The sequence below is a fragment of the Nansenia antarctica genome (genome assembly GCF_963989245.1).
Source record: "Nansenia antarctica genome assembly, chromosome: 1".
In the NCBI taxonomy this organism is placed as follows: Eukaryota; Metazoa; Chordata; class Actinopteri; order Argentiniformes; family Microstomatidae; genus Nansenia; species Nansenia antarctica.
In genome coordinates, this window is record NC_137674.1 from 56,361,248 (window position 1) to 56,374,583 (window position 13,336).

The 13,336-nt window shown below is 48.2% G+C and overlaps 1 protein-coding gene across 1 annotated transcript in view; it reads right to left on the bottom strand.

Annotated features, from left to right (window-relative positions):
• Positions 1-7,475: 7,475 nt before the first annotated feature.
• Positions 7,476-13,336, bottom strand: part of LOC308151433 (hormonally up-regulated neu tumor-associated kinase) — a gene marked incomplete at both ends in the record, with an annotated part of 9,952 nt that continues 4,091 nt past the window's right edge. Inside the window, 8 exons of the mRNA XM_080524299.1 lie at positions 7,476-8,218; positions 8,891-8,953; positions 9,679-9,790; positions 10,090-10,267; positions 10,445-10,580; positions 11,896-12,023; positions 12,139-12,277; positions 13,284-13,336. The exon at positions 13,284-13,336 is cut by the window's right edge and continues 3 nt beyond it. Of these exons, the coding sequence (XP_080380425.1) occupies positions 7,476-8,218; positions 8,891-8,953; positions 9,679-9,790; positions 10,090-10,267; positions 10,445-10,580; positions 11,896-12,023; positions 12,139-12,277; positions 13,284-13,336 (1,552 nt within the window). The remainder of the gene's footprint in view (positions 8,219-8,890; positions 8,954-9,678; positions 9,791-10,089; positions 10,268-10,444; positions 10,581-11,895; positions 12,024-12,138; positions 12,278-13,283) is intronic.

Consider the following 13,336-nt stretch of genomic DNA (forward strand, 5'->3'; position numbering starts at 1 on the left):
ATAAAATAATCTCTTTCCTCTTTAATAATAAGTAATCTCTCTGTAATATAATCTCTATTAATAATATAATCTCTAAAAGTAATATAATATATCTCTCTCTTTCTGTGTGTATGTATGTGTGTGTGTGTGTGTGTGTGTGTGTGTGTGTGTGTGTGTGTGTGTGTGTGTGTGTGTGTGTGTGTGTGTGTGTGTGTGTGCGTGTGCGTGTGTGCATGCCCGTGTGTGTGTTCAGTTAAACTGAACATCCCTGTATCGCCTCAGTCTCAACTCTGCTCTCCGTTACATTGACTTCATTAGTAATTGATTGTTTGTCTCGTCTTCTCACCTGCTGTAAGTCTTACCGTTTGTTTGTGTATGTGTGTGTAGGATATAGATGTGGGAGTTAGTATGTGTGTGTGTGTGGGGGGGTGTGTTTACACATCAAAACAGCTGGCAGCAGACTCGACCAGTCACTTAGTGTATCTTATTTATAAGTATCTCATCATGACCGTACTGAGTATTAGATATCAACTCAGGTGAACTCTGCACCGCGGTGGGTCTGAATGACAACTCTGTCTGAGAACATCTACACAAGAGGTTTCATTGGGATCAGAATATCTCCTTTTGAAGATGATGTTGCTACTCAATGGTGGTCTGAGAACTAAGTGCCTCCTGCTTGTCTGGGTTAAGGTGATTTAGTGTCCCTCTGGTCAGGGCTCCTGAGTGAATTAGCTGGTGTTGATCCTAAACTGACAGTTAATCAGAGGTGCCATCAATTAAACAGTGTCTGTCTCCAGTGTCTGCCCCGTGGTGCTGGGCATTTTGTGCGCATGTGACCCCCTGTGACACACACACACGCCATGTGACCCCCTGTGACACACGCCATAGCCAGAGGCTGAGCTAACCGTCCCCTCCCCTGCTCCCCTGCAAGGCCCAGCTCAATTATGGATGACCGTCATTAGAAACCAGACACGACTGCGAGTTAACACACACACACATGCACGCACGCACGCACGCACACACACACACACCTATGCGCGCACACACACACACACACACACACACACACACACACACTTCACACTCACACGGATACTGCTGTTATTTCCTGAGAAACACAAGTCCAAGGACGTACGGGAAGCACCTACAGCATCATAGACTGCACTGAATATGCAGCCTACACCGAACTTCCACCTGTCCCCATGGTCCAGTAGATGAACAGCAAGTGGGGTATGGTGGCCTAGTGGATAGTGAGTTGGACTGATGATCCGGTGGGACAGTAGTTTGGCACTCAGCCTTAAATGGCTCCAACGAGACTGTCCCTGTAATCACTAATTGTAAGTCGCTTTGGATAATTAAGCATCTGCTAAATGGTTAACATGTAAATGTAGCTCGTCGACCTGGCTGGGTGTTGTGGTTCGTAGTCCTGTTTTCACTGCTTGTCTCTGGGTCTAAATCCCTTGTTGTGTGGTAAAGATGACCTGGAGGGCAGATCACTCATCAGTTATTAACCCAGGGATTAATCACATCAATGGCACCCTGATACCACATACCACCTGTCCTAACCATACACATGCATACTAACACACTCATTATCTCACACACATCCACATGCATGCAGAATCTCTCACACGCGTATGAACAACCCCAGTCGAATCGGCCAAGTTATGAAATCCTTTCGTCAGCTCTCGGTCAACTTTCTTTACATTTCTACCCCCTCTCTTTATATATTTTTCTCTCTATGCCTTTCTCTCCATCTCTACCCCCCCCCCACACACACACACACACACACACACACCCTCCCATCTCTCACCATTTCTATCGCTCTATCTCTCTCCCCATCCCTGTTACTCCCCGTCCCCATCCATCAGCGGTTAGGGGAAGAACATTCCGTGACATGTTGAATCAGCTGATCTGAGGTGTTTGTAGATACGGTGGTCATTAGTCTCAGGTGGAGCAGCGGTGCGGTGTAGGCGAGTCCAGGCTTGTCTGGACCCCCTGCTAATGAAGCTGACACACCTGATGAACCCACAGATGGCTAACTCACTAACTCACAATGCTAGCAGGCTAATCAGTGACTATTGGCAGTGGTCGCTGGGCAAAACAGATCGAGGAGGACACATTCCAGGGTGAGGGTTAGACTTAGGGTTACATGTTAGCGAATGAGAGGAAGGTTAAAGAAAAAGCACGACAACTGTCAATGGCCGCTGGCCTGAGCTAGATTATTTTTCCTACTAGGACTGGTGGATTGATGATTCACTTACTTAGTCAAATGTATCGATTGTAAGTCGTTCTTGAATAAGGTGTCAGCTAAATGCCAAAAATGTAAATGTAAATGTAAAGACTGGGACTGTGTGTTGGGCATAGACAGAGGGTGGTCTGGAAGGCTCAAAGGTTACAGTGATTCACAGGTGAGAGTTCAACCGCTGGGTGAAAGGACGTTGTAAAGGCGGGGTGGTGGGGATGCTGACTATATGGAATGTCTCTCTTGGTGTTGAGGTTTACCTTCAGGGGTAAAAGTAGGTTAAATGTGTATATATATATAATGTGTGTGTGTGTGTGTGTGTGTGTGTGTGTGTGTGTGTGTGTGTGTGTGGCTTGGCCTGTGCTAGTGAGTAAGAATAACATTGTTAATGACATGTTAACTTGAGCAGGCCGGTGTGTGGGGGAAACCATGTTCGTAAAAATAACATCTCCCCCTTCCCAATCTCTGCAGATGTACCAGCCTAAATACACCATAACGCATGTCTGCCTAGTGAATAAAAGAGGCCCTAAGAAAAAGAGGGTGCAGAAAAATCACATTTCTACAGCTTGAGCCCTGGGTGGACATCTCAACCTCTAAAATGTCTCCCTCACGTGTGTCCTTTTTATCTGAAGAAATGTTACAGGTCAAGACAGGCAAAAATAAATACTCAGACGGTACAGACGGCCATCATGTTTTCACCTTGCCTTTTTCACGGGTTTTCGATACATGTAGATACCATCTGCATCTAATCTAATAATAATATATACCATTTAGCTGATGCTTTTATCCAAAGCATCTTACGTTGCAGTGAGGGCTTACATTTTTCAGTATATAGGTCGACATGAATAGCTTGGCCTATAGAGAGCTGTCACACATGAACTCCAAGTGACCTTGGTGCCCATGACACCACCAGGAACCTCCATCCTTCTACTGGGATGGCTTGGAATGTCTCCATACAGACATGAAGGAGACACACACAACCTTACAATACAGCAAGACTGATGGGACATCACAGCAGAAACAGGCTAAGCCTCTTACAGACCCCCTAAGCACATTCACAGACACATACGTACACACACATACGCACGCACGCACGCACACACACACACACACACGCAGACACACACATACGTACGCACCCACACACACACACACACACACACACACACACACGCAGACACACACATACTTACGCACCCACACACACACACTCACACACACACACACAGCCCCCTTTCCCACCCACTGTCCACCTCCCTGCGTCATGCGTTTAATAAGACCTGTGGCGTTCTTGTGCAGGACAGAAGACCTGACACGATTGTGTAGAGGAGGGATCAGTCAGAGAGTGTGTAATAAAGAGAGGGTGTATTAGTTCATCAGTCACAGACAGCGGCCACAGAGATGACTGACCCACAAAGACTCTCTGGCAGGACCGGCCCATCCATCTCTGGTCCACAGAGATGACTGACCCACAAAGACTCTCTGGCAGGACCGGCCCATCCATCTCTGGTCCACAGAGATGACTGACCCACAAAGACTCTCTGGCAGGACCGGCCCATCCATCTCTGGTCCACAAAAGCAGAGACTGTATTTATTATGAGCTCACCCTTACCCATTATGTACTACATTATTCACATTGTTTTTTTGGAGGGAGAGAAGGAGAGAGAGAGAGAAGGAGAGAGAGAGAGAGAGAGAGAGAGAGAGAGAGAGAGAGAGAGAGAGAGAGAGAGAGAGAGAGAGAGAGAGAGAGAGTGTGTGTGTGCGTGTGATCTATGTAAATAATGTCAAGACATAAAAAGTCAAGGTAGCCCAAAACCAAGTGGTCCGTTTAAAGTGAACCCTTTCGCAGCAACTCTTGGATTCCCTGTGTTCTGTAGAATATACAGTATGATGGCACCTGCTATCATAGTAGTTTATACTGTGCTGCTTGAAAGTATGTGAACCCCTTGTGCAATTATAGTTTTTGTTTTGTTTTACCATAACATCTTTCTTTAATCAGAACTACTGTTTTTTATTTACCAATTCCATATGTTGGTTTAGAGGGAATCATGCGTGTAGTAGGAAAACAAAATTATAAAGAAATGAGTGCAGGTGCAAAAATAAGTGAACCTCTTCAGTCAATAGCTTGTGGCACCTCCATTAGCAGGAGTAGACGTCTCGTATAGCCACTAATCAGTCTCTGACATCTGTTTTGAGATATTTTTGCCCACTCGTCCTTACAGAAGTGAGCCAATTGAGTGAGATTTGAGGGGCGTCTGGCATGAACTGTCCAATTCAGGTCCACAGCATCTCAACAGGATTTAGGTCAGAATTTGACTTGGCCAATCCAAAACACAAATCTTCTTTATCCTGAGGCATTCTTTGGTAGATTTGTTTGAATGCTTTGGGTCGTTGTCTTGTTGAAAGACCCATTTTCAGCCCAGCTTTAGCTCCTTGACTGATGGCTTGAAGTTCTGTTCAAATATCTCCTGGTATACCTCAAAATTCATGGATCCCTTAATGATGTGGAGTCGGCCAGGTCCAGAGGAGGAAAAGCAGCCCTAGATCATGACATTCCCACCACCATGCTTGACTGTTGGGGTAAGGTTCGTTTGGTGGTAGGCAGTGTTGGGTTTTCTCCAAACATAGTGGATTTGATTGTGACCAAAAATATCAATTTTGGACTCATCTGTCCAGAGAATGGACTTCCAGAAACCTTCAGGCATGTCCAGATGGTCTCCGGTAAAGTTAAGAAGGGCAGTTTGGCTATTTTTTGACAGCAGAGGCTTCTTCCTAGCAACCCTCCGACGAATGCCATTTTGATTGTGTTCTTCTTATTGTTGAAGCATGCACAGATACCTGAGATGCAGAAAGGAAGGTCTGCAAATCTCGAAATATTATGTATGGGGTGGTTTTTACTTGATTTGTTATTTTTCTTATCGCTCTTGGTGATATTTTGGAAGGGTGTCCACTTCTAGGAGTTGCTGTCACGTTAAATGCTCTCCATTTGTAAATGATTTGCCCTGGACTAATGGAGTTCAAATCTTATATAGCCTTCCGCAGACTGATGTGCTCTCACTAAACTCGTACTGATGCCCTCTGAGATCTCCTTTCCTCTCGGCATGGTGTGTTTTGTATTCACCTGTATGGATAACACAAAACTGACCAGGTTTCTTATCTCTATTTATCAGCGTCCCACCCAAACTCTTTCCTAAAGATCTCTCCTTCAACTGGTTTATTTGGTACCCAGTTATTTACCCGCCTGATTCTACTTACCTACTTGATTTAACCAATGCAACTTGGGGTTCACTTATTTTTGCAACTGCACTAATTTATTTATAGTGTAGTTGTCCTACTAGACGCATGATTCCCTCTAAACCAACATATGGAATTGGTCAATATAAATCTGTCATGTCAGATAAAAAAGATTGGTTCTGATTAAATTAAAGATTGCATGGCAAAAACTAAAATAATCTATAATTGCACAAGGGGTTCACATTCTTTCAAGCAGCACTGTATGTCAGTGGCTCTCCGTGTTCTGGTACACACGTGTGGCTCTCCGTGTTCTGGTACACACGTGTTCTCTGCTGTAAGCATGTGTGTGTACGCAAGCGTGTTTTCCTCTTCCATGTATCCATGGTTATAACTGTATGTATGTCTGGAACATACATAATTGATAGTGAGGTGGGGGGGTGGGGGGGCGATACACTTCATTAGGCTCAATCTGTCCTCACTCACACACACACACAGGAGGATCGTGGATCGAGTGCCACTACGGCCCCTCAATAATTGAACAGCCCCTCAGCACCACGAACCAGCAACCAGATTCCCCCTCTACCTCCATGTCTACACACCTCATTATTAATGACCCAGAGATGGAGAGATGGAGAGATCGAGGATGAGGAAGAGGGGTGGGGGTGGGGCGGGGGGGTATGTGGGGAAAATGGAGTGATACATGGAGGGATATGGGGGGGGATGTAGAGGTATGGAGGATAGGGGGAGAGGTGGAGGGATTTGGTGGATGGATGTAAGGCAGTGGAGGCTGGCGGAGGTAGAAATGGTAGAACGGGCTCGTTGTAATGCCTGGAACGGAATGTGGAATGGTATCAGAAAACGTGTTTTTTACCTCCTCTAACCCTAAGTGATGTAGGACGACAGGAGGTACAGAGATGATGGAGACGTAGGGATAGGTCGGGAGAGATAGACGGCGATATGAAGAGGGGATGAGAGATGGTGAGAGAGATAAAAGAGAGAGAGAGAGGCCAGGGGGAAAGGTGGTGGGATGGAAGGTACAGGTCTTGAGCGATACGTGTTTCGGGGACACAGAAAAGGAGATCCGTTCTGTTTTTTATGGCATAAAAAAGATATATTTGAGTGCGGTCAATACAGCTCTGAAGAAAGTCTTACAATGAGAATATGTGGCACGGTCTGGTCAATTGGTCCGCAAGTCGGCAGACGATTTAATGTTCAGACTTTTCTTTTGAAAAATGTAAATACATTTCAGTGTTGTTGGAAATCAATGACACACTCGCTAGTCAACTAACACAGCTTGTTTTATGAGCCTGCTAACAATGTCAAGTAGTGTTATAGTTAACTAGGTAGCAGTGGGGATTACTCACCGAATCCATTGCGTTGCAGTGTTTTGGCTTGACTAGCGAGTTTATGTTGTGATTCTCAACAACGTTGAAAAGTATTTCCGTGTTTCAGAGTAAAAGTTCTAACAGTTGGTTTGAGATTTGTTGCCGACTTGCGGCCCAAATGACCAGACTGTGTCACATTTGTGTATCAACTTCAGCAGCATCACAGATGGCAGAACCACCCGCCTCTTGACGTACTGTCTGCTGATACAGCCGTTCTGTTGAACTGTAGAACGGTGCAACAGAACCAGAATGGGGGGATGATTCTAGAGATGACTGAGGATAGTGTCTGTACTCCTCAGTGAAGGCAGCGCTCCCTGACATCCCTGACATGCTGAGTGTTCCTCCTGGATGAGGGCAGGGATGAGGGGCTGGGCCGTCTGAGGTGTCCTTTGGCACGGGTGCTCTGCAGCTGTGTTCTTGGTTTGACGTGTGTGTGACGAGATTTGTACTCCGTCTCACGACGCTCTGTGTCAATCACGCCTCACCTTGTCTCCCTTCTGTCCCCCCCCCCCCTCCTCCTCCTGCTGTGTTGCTGGCTCTTCCTCTCTTCTCCCCTCCTCTCCCCCCTGTCTCCCCTTCTCCCCTGCCTCCAGTGTCAGTAGTCCATGTTATGCAGCTGCCCTCCCCCAGTGTCAGTAGTCCATGTTGTGTAGCTGGCTCTTCTTGTCTGCTTTGCTCTGCAGGGCCACAGGGAGCAGGGGGAGGTTCAGGTCGGCGACATGACGCTGCAGAGAGGGACGCAACTGCACAGAGTTCCTCTTCATCCCCGCACCTCCCCCTCTCTCTCCTCCTCCTCCTCCTCCTCCTCCTCCCCTCTCTCCTCCTCCTCCTCCCCCTCTCCTCCCTCTCTCCTGTCTCAGGCTTTTGATGACCAGAGCATGTTGTCTCTGCGAGGGGAAGGCGGGAGGTTTGGACCCGTTCACCAAAAGCCCCGGGGGTCCCGGGCGGGTCAGCCCCACCCATGTCAGCTTCCCCCCCCCGCCTCCGTCCTTCAGCCCGGCGTTCCGTAGGCGAGGCAGAGGGGTGGGGCCGGCCGCGGGGGCCGTTTCCATGGCACCCGGGTGTCTGTCCGAGGGGCGTGACTCGGCCTCCAGGAGCATTCTGGGAGAAACGCCGCTTTTCGAGGAGTAGAACGTCCGCAGCTTCTCCAGCCCACCGTTGCCGTGGTGACGAGGGTCATCGCGGTGACAGTCGTCAGGCTCTGCCCCGTCCGAGTGTGTGGTTCTGAGTGCATGCGGTCGGGGCGGTCTAGCTGTGTTGTCTCTGATTGGCTCGGCGCGCTGCGGCGCTTGGCAGGGGGCGGAGTCACACAGCTTAGAGACTGAGCTTTTAGGAGGAGAGAGGCGGACCAACTCCCTGTCTCCGAACACACACACTGGAACACAGAACACACACATTGGAACACAAAACACACACACTGGAACACAGAACACACACATTGGAACACAAAACACACACACTGGAACACAGAACACACACACTGGAACACAGAACACACACACTGGAACACAGAACACACACACTGGAACACAGAACACACACACTGGAACACAGAACACACACACTGGAACACAAAACACACACACTGGAACACAGAACACACACATTGGAACACAAAACACACACAGTAGAACACAGAACACACACAATGGAACACAGAAAACACACACTGGAACACAAAACATACACACACTGGAACACAGAACACACACACTGGAACACACACACACATTGGAACACAGAACACACACTGGAACACAGAACACTGAATGTGTGTGTGTGTGTGTGTGTGTGTGTGCGTGTGTGTGTGTGTGTGTGTTATGCAAGCATGTGTGTGTGTGTGTGGGTGTATTATGCAAGTGTGTGCGTGCGTGTGTGTGTGTGTGTGTGTGTGTGCATGTGTGTGTGTGTGTGTGTGTGTGTGTGTGTGTGTGTGTGGGTGTGTGCGTGTGTGTATGTGTTATGCTAGCATGTGTGTGTGTGTGTGTGTGTATTATGCAAGCATGTGAATGCGTGTGTGTGTGTGTGTGTGTGTCCAGAGCCGTACCCTCGGGAAACAAGGCCTCCCTGGCGTCCAGCGTGATGGCGATCTCCTCGTCAGTGATCCCGTCTGCAGACAGAGGGGCGGGGGAGGGGGGGGGCAGGTGAGGGGAGGGGAGGGGGGAGGGGGAGGGGGGGCATTTGGGGAGGGGGAGAGAGGGGGAGGGGGGCCGGTTCTCTAGGTCCCCTCTACGGTCCTCTCTGGGCGGGTCTTCAGATCTCTTCCTGGTGCTATGATATTCTGCAGTCTGTGGTTGGTCGCTCAGAGGTTTGCTCGACCGCTTAGGGGCCTTCTCATTGGCTGTTTCGTTCTATAACAAAAAGTCACTGGCTATCGTCACCTCCTTCTCTGTGGCCACATTATAAGAGAACTACAGATGGCTGGAAGTGAGGTTGATGATATTTGTGACAGCAGCTGGTGAAAGCGGGAGCAAGTCAACCAAATGTTCCAAATGACTTTTATTGCAATGCAATGGATTCGGTGAATAATCCCCACTACTACCTAGTTAGTGTAGAGTAGTGGGGATTACTCACCGCCTCCATTGCATTGCAATGTTTTGTCTTGACTAGCGAGTGTGCCATTGATTTTAAACAACATTGACATTTATTGACATTTTGGTCGTTTGCCGACTTTCGCTTTCACCAGCTGCTGTCACATTTAGAGGTGCGTGGTGAGGCAGTTTCACGGCCACAAATTAAGCCTAGTCCTAGACTAAAGTCAGTGAAAGTTCTCCCTTAAACATGGTCCATGGTCCGGACCAGACTTAATCTGGGTCTGAGAACCTAGCTCTGTACGTTGTTGTGGCTGCTGTGTTCTGTGTACCTGCTGCTGAGTCTTCGGTCCAGCGTTGCTCCTCTCTCTCCAGGTGTTCTTACTGACAACGTTCCACTCCGTGTTCTCCAACTTCTGTTAGAACCACACACACAAACACACATGTATACACACACACACACACACCACCCTGATGACGCCCACGCGCGTGTATGTGTACATGCATGTGTGCGTTTGTGTGTGTGTTATGCAAGTATGTGTTGCATGTGACCCTGGTGAAGGTACAAAACCGAGGACGCGGATGTAACGGAATGAGGAATGTGGCGTTTTTCCATCCCGTTCCTCGTTCCCATCCCATGCGTTACAATGATCCTGTCCTCCGATTTCTACCTCCACCAGCCTCCCCTGGTGTCGATGTACTGTACATGGATTACTTTGATGGCCTTGGCGCCTCTCTGGTTCCTGCTGAGCTTGCTGAGCAGTAGGTGGTAGGACGCCATGATGGCAGAGGGTCGGTTGGTGGTCAGTGTGTGTATGACGTCAGAGAGGGAGTACCCCAACGTGTCCGTCATGTACGCCACCACTGACGGGTTCAGCTCCTCAGAACGCAACCTAGGAGACATCATCATCATAGAAACAGAACAATGCTGGGTTCTCTATGCAAACAAAATAATATCAGAGAGTGTGTGTATGTGAGTAAGTGGCTGCCACTGTGTGTGTGTGTGTGTGTGTGTGTGTGTGTGTGTGTGTGTGTGTGTGTGTGTGTGTGTGTGCGCATGTGTGTCATACTTGTTCTTGTGTGATTGTGTGTGTAGCGGTCTTTTAGCGTAGCCCTCATTGAGCCACCTCTCCTCCATAGCAGCTCTGATGCTGGGTCTCTTGGCGGGGTCAGGCTCCAGCAGAGAGAGGACGAACCCCACCGCACCTACAGGGGGCGACAGAGAACAGCGTGGACGTTGGATGACCACCTGAGACGCTGATGCTGTTCCACTCCGGCTCTAACACGTTTCAAGTTTCAAGTTTCAAGTTTATTGTTACGTTACATTACACGAGTGTAAGAGAGTAAAATTCCTAGGCTTCGGTTCTTGACATTGCATTGCAGCACAAGACAAGGCAACAGGCATAATTCAAGATAAAAAAGTGACAGTAGTACAGGACATAAGTGACAAAAAATAATAGGCATAATACAAGATAAAGGTGACAATCGTACAGGTAAGACAGGATACACTAGTGGTACAACTAGTGATAATAGAGAGTTCAGTAGTAAAGTGGCTGTGAGCTTAAGGTTTCCGTAGTCCATATACAGGGGGTGTGCTTGGGGAAGAGGTCAATAACACAGTGCCAACCGTGAGGTAAAAGAGTAGAGAGGAGGACTCCTGCCTGTGGAGACCGCGCTCAGACATACCTCACCATGACTGACTGACTGGGCCTCGGTTGCCAAGTGCCAAGGTCAAAGGTCAAAAGGGGTTGGCAGGACCGGCGTTGTGAGGGCTTAGACAAGCTTGTCTAATCCACGGCAAGGTTACTGACCACAGCTGTAACCCTCTGTGTGACACCTCAGACCTGGTCGGATGTCGTCTATTCAGACATCCTAATCGGTTGTTATTGTCCGTCTGCGGAGCCTGGGTGGTGCACTCGCTAATCGGATCTTATCGGACGGAGTATCATGCTGTACTCATTACCACAGTAACAGGAGATGTGTTTGTTGTGGTGAAATGGCTGTGTGACAAGAGTGTAGTGTGTGTGTGTGTGTGTGTGTGTGTACTGTAGGTTTGTCATAGCTAGGAGCCTGTCATCGCGTTCTCTCTGGCTCTCTCTCCATGACTCACAGCAGCATCACTTATGGAAACTGTGACACTACTGCTTTCTCTGTCTGTCGGTCTCCCTGCATCCCCCCCCCCTCCCCCGTTGTACTGTGGCTAGGGGTGGCTGTGGCTCAGGAAGTAGAGCTGGCATCTAACGATCGCAAGGTCAGCGGTTCTTCGATCCGCGGCTGGCCACGTGTCCGAGGTGTCCTTGGGCAAGACACTGAACCCAAATTGCTCCCGATGAGCGGGCCGGCTCCTTGCATGGTAGCTTGCCGCCATTGGTGTGTGAATGTGTGAATGAGAGTAAAGCGCTTTGGAATAAGATGCTATATACTGTAAGTCTCACACATACTGTCACTGTCTCAACACCTCTCTCTCTCCAGTCTCCCCTCCCCTCCCAGTGTAATCAGGCCTAGTAAAGTAAAGCGGTACCTTTACTGATGTCGTTGGGGATGGTGCTGATCTCTCCGTTGACCATCTTCTGGTGCAGCTGCTTGATGTTGAAGGGCTCCACCGTGAAGGGCAGTGTCCCGGTCAGCATGGCGAACATACTCACACCCCTTACACACACACATCATATAATACACACATTAGACCATACTGTACACACCAGTCACCATGGCGAACAAACAGATGCCCCCTACAGTACCAGTAAATGTACGATATGTGACTTACACAGACCAGACGTCTACCTTGGGTCCGTACTTCCTGTGAGCGAGCAGCTCAGGGGCGGCGTAGGCGGGGCTACCACACTGGGTGTTCAACAGCTCCAGAGACAGAGGCTCCGCCTTCAGAGTGTTACTGAGGCCAAAGTCTACACACACACACACACACACACGCACACACACACACGCAGGCACGCAGGCACACACGCACACACATGCACGCACATGCACGCACACACGCACACACACGCACACACACACACACACACACTATATATGTGGTAGAGCATGTGTAGGAGCCAATGATCATGATGATTGAATGAAATATGAATGATTGCATGAACTATTAGAATATGAGGTGGTATGATGGCTCCCCCCTAGGAGGTGTGGTCTGAACTGTGTCAAGGAAATTGTTTAAATGGCAGGAAGTGAGGCTAGCAGGGAGGAGTCCTGGCAGGCCTGGGTAAGGGTTCAGTTTTTTGACCACACAACTCAAGGAAAGAACAGAGTCTGACAAACTCATCTCAAGTCAACTCAACTCAAGGAAAGAAACTCAAAGAAAGACACTATAGTAGTGAGTCAGTATTGGAATGATATTTTGTTATTTTGTTTCGTTTCTGTTTTCTAAAGATGCAATTGGGACTGTGAATTTTATGTTTATATTTAGAGAATAAATCCATATTTTTGTTGCAATTCTACCTGGACTGGATATTACTTTTTTGGTTTGAATATTTGGATGTGCATCAAAACCCCTGCATTGCCTGGACGGTGGTTAGTAAATAGTTTGAAGCCACAGCATAGCAGCATCCATATCCTTGAGATTGTTAATCCACGCAGAACCTCCTAATGCCCAAGACAAGTCAGGCCCATCTATGCCTAACCTCTAAGCTCTAATCAAGATGGACCTCTCAAACATTGCATGCCTCATTTACTGTGTGTGTGTGTGTGTGTGTGTGTGCGCGTGTGTGTGTGTGTGTGTGTGTGTGTGTGCGTGTGTGTGTGAGTGTGTGTGTGTGTGTGTGTGTGTGTGTGTGTGTGTGTGTGTGTGTGTGTGTGTGTGTGCGTGTGTGTGTGCCATCATGGTTCCAGAAAAGAGAGAGAGATGGGTGAAGAGGGAAGGAAGGGGGTATTTATTCACGGTGCATATGTACATACCCACAATCTTTATGTTGTTGTGTTCATCGAGGAGGAAGTTCTCTATCTTTAAA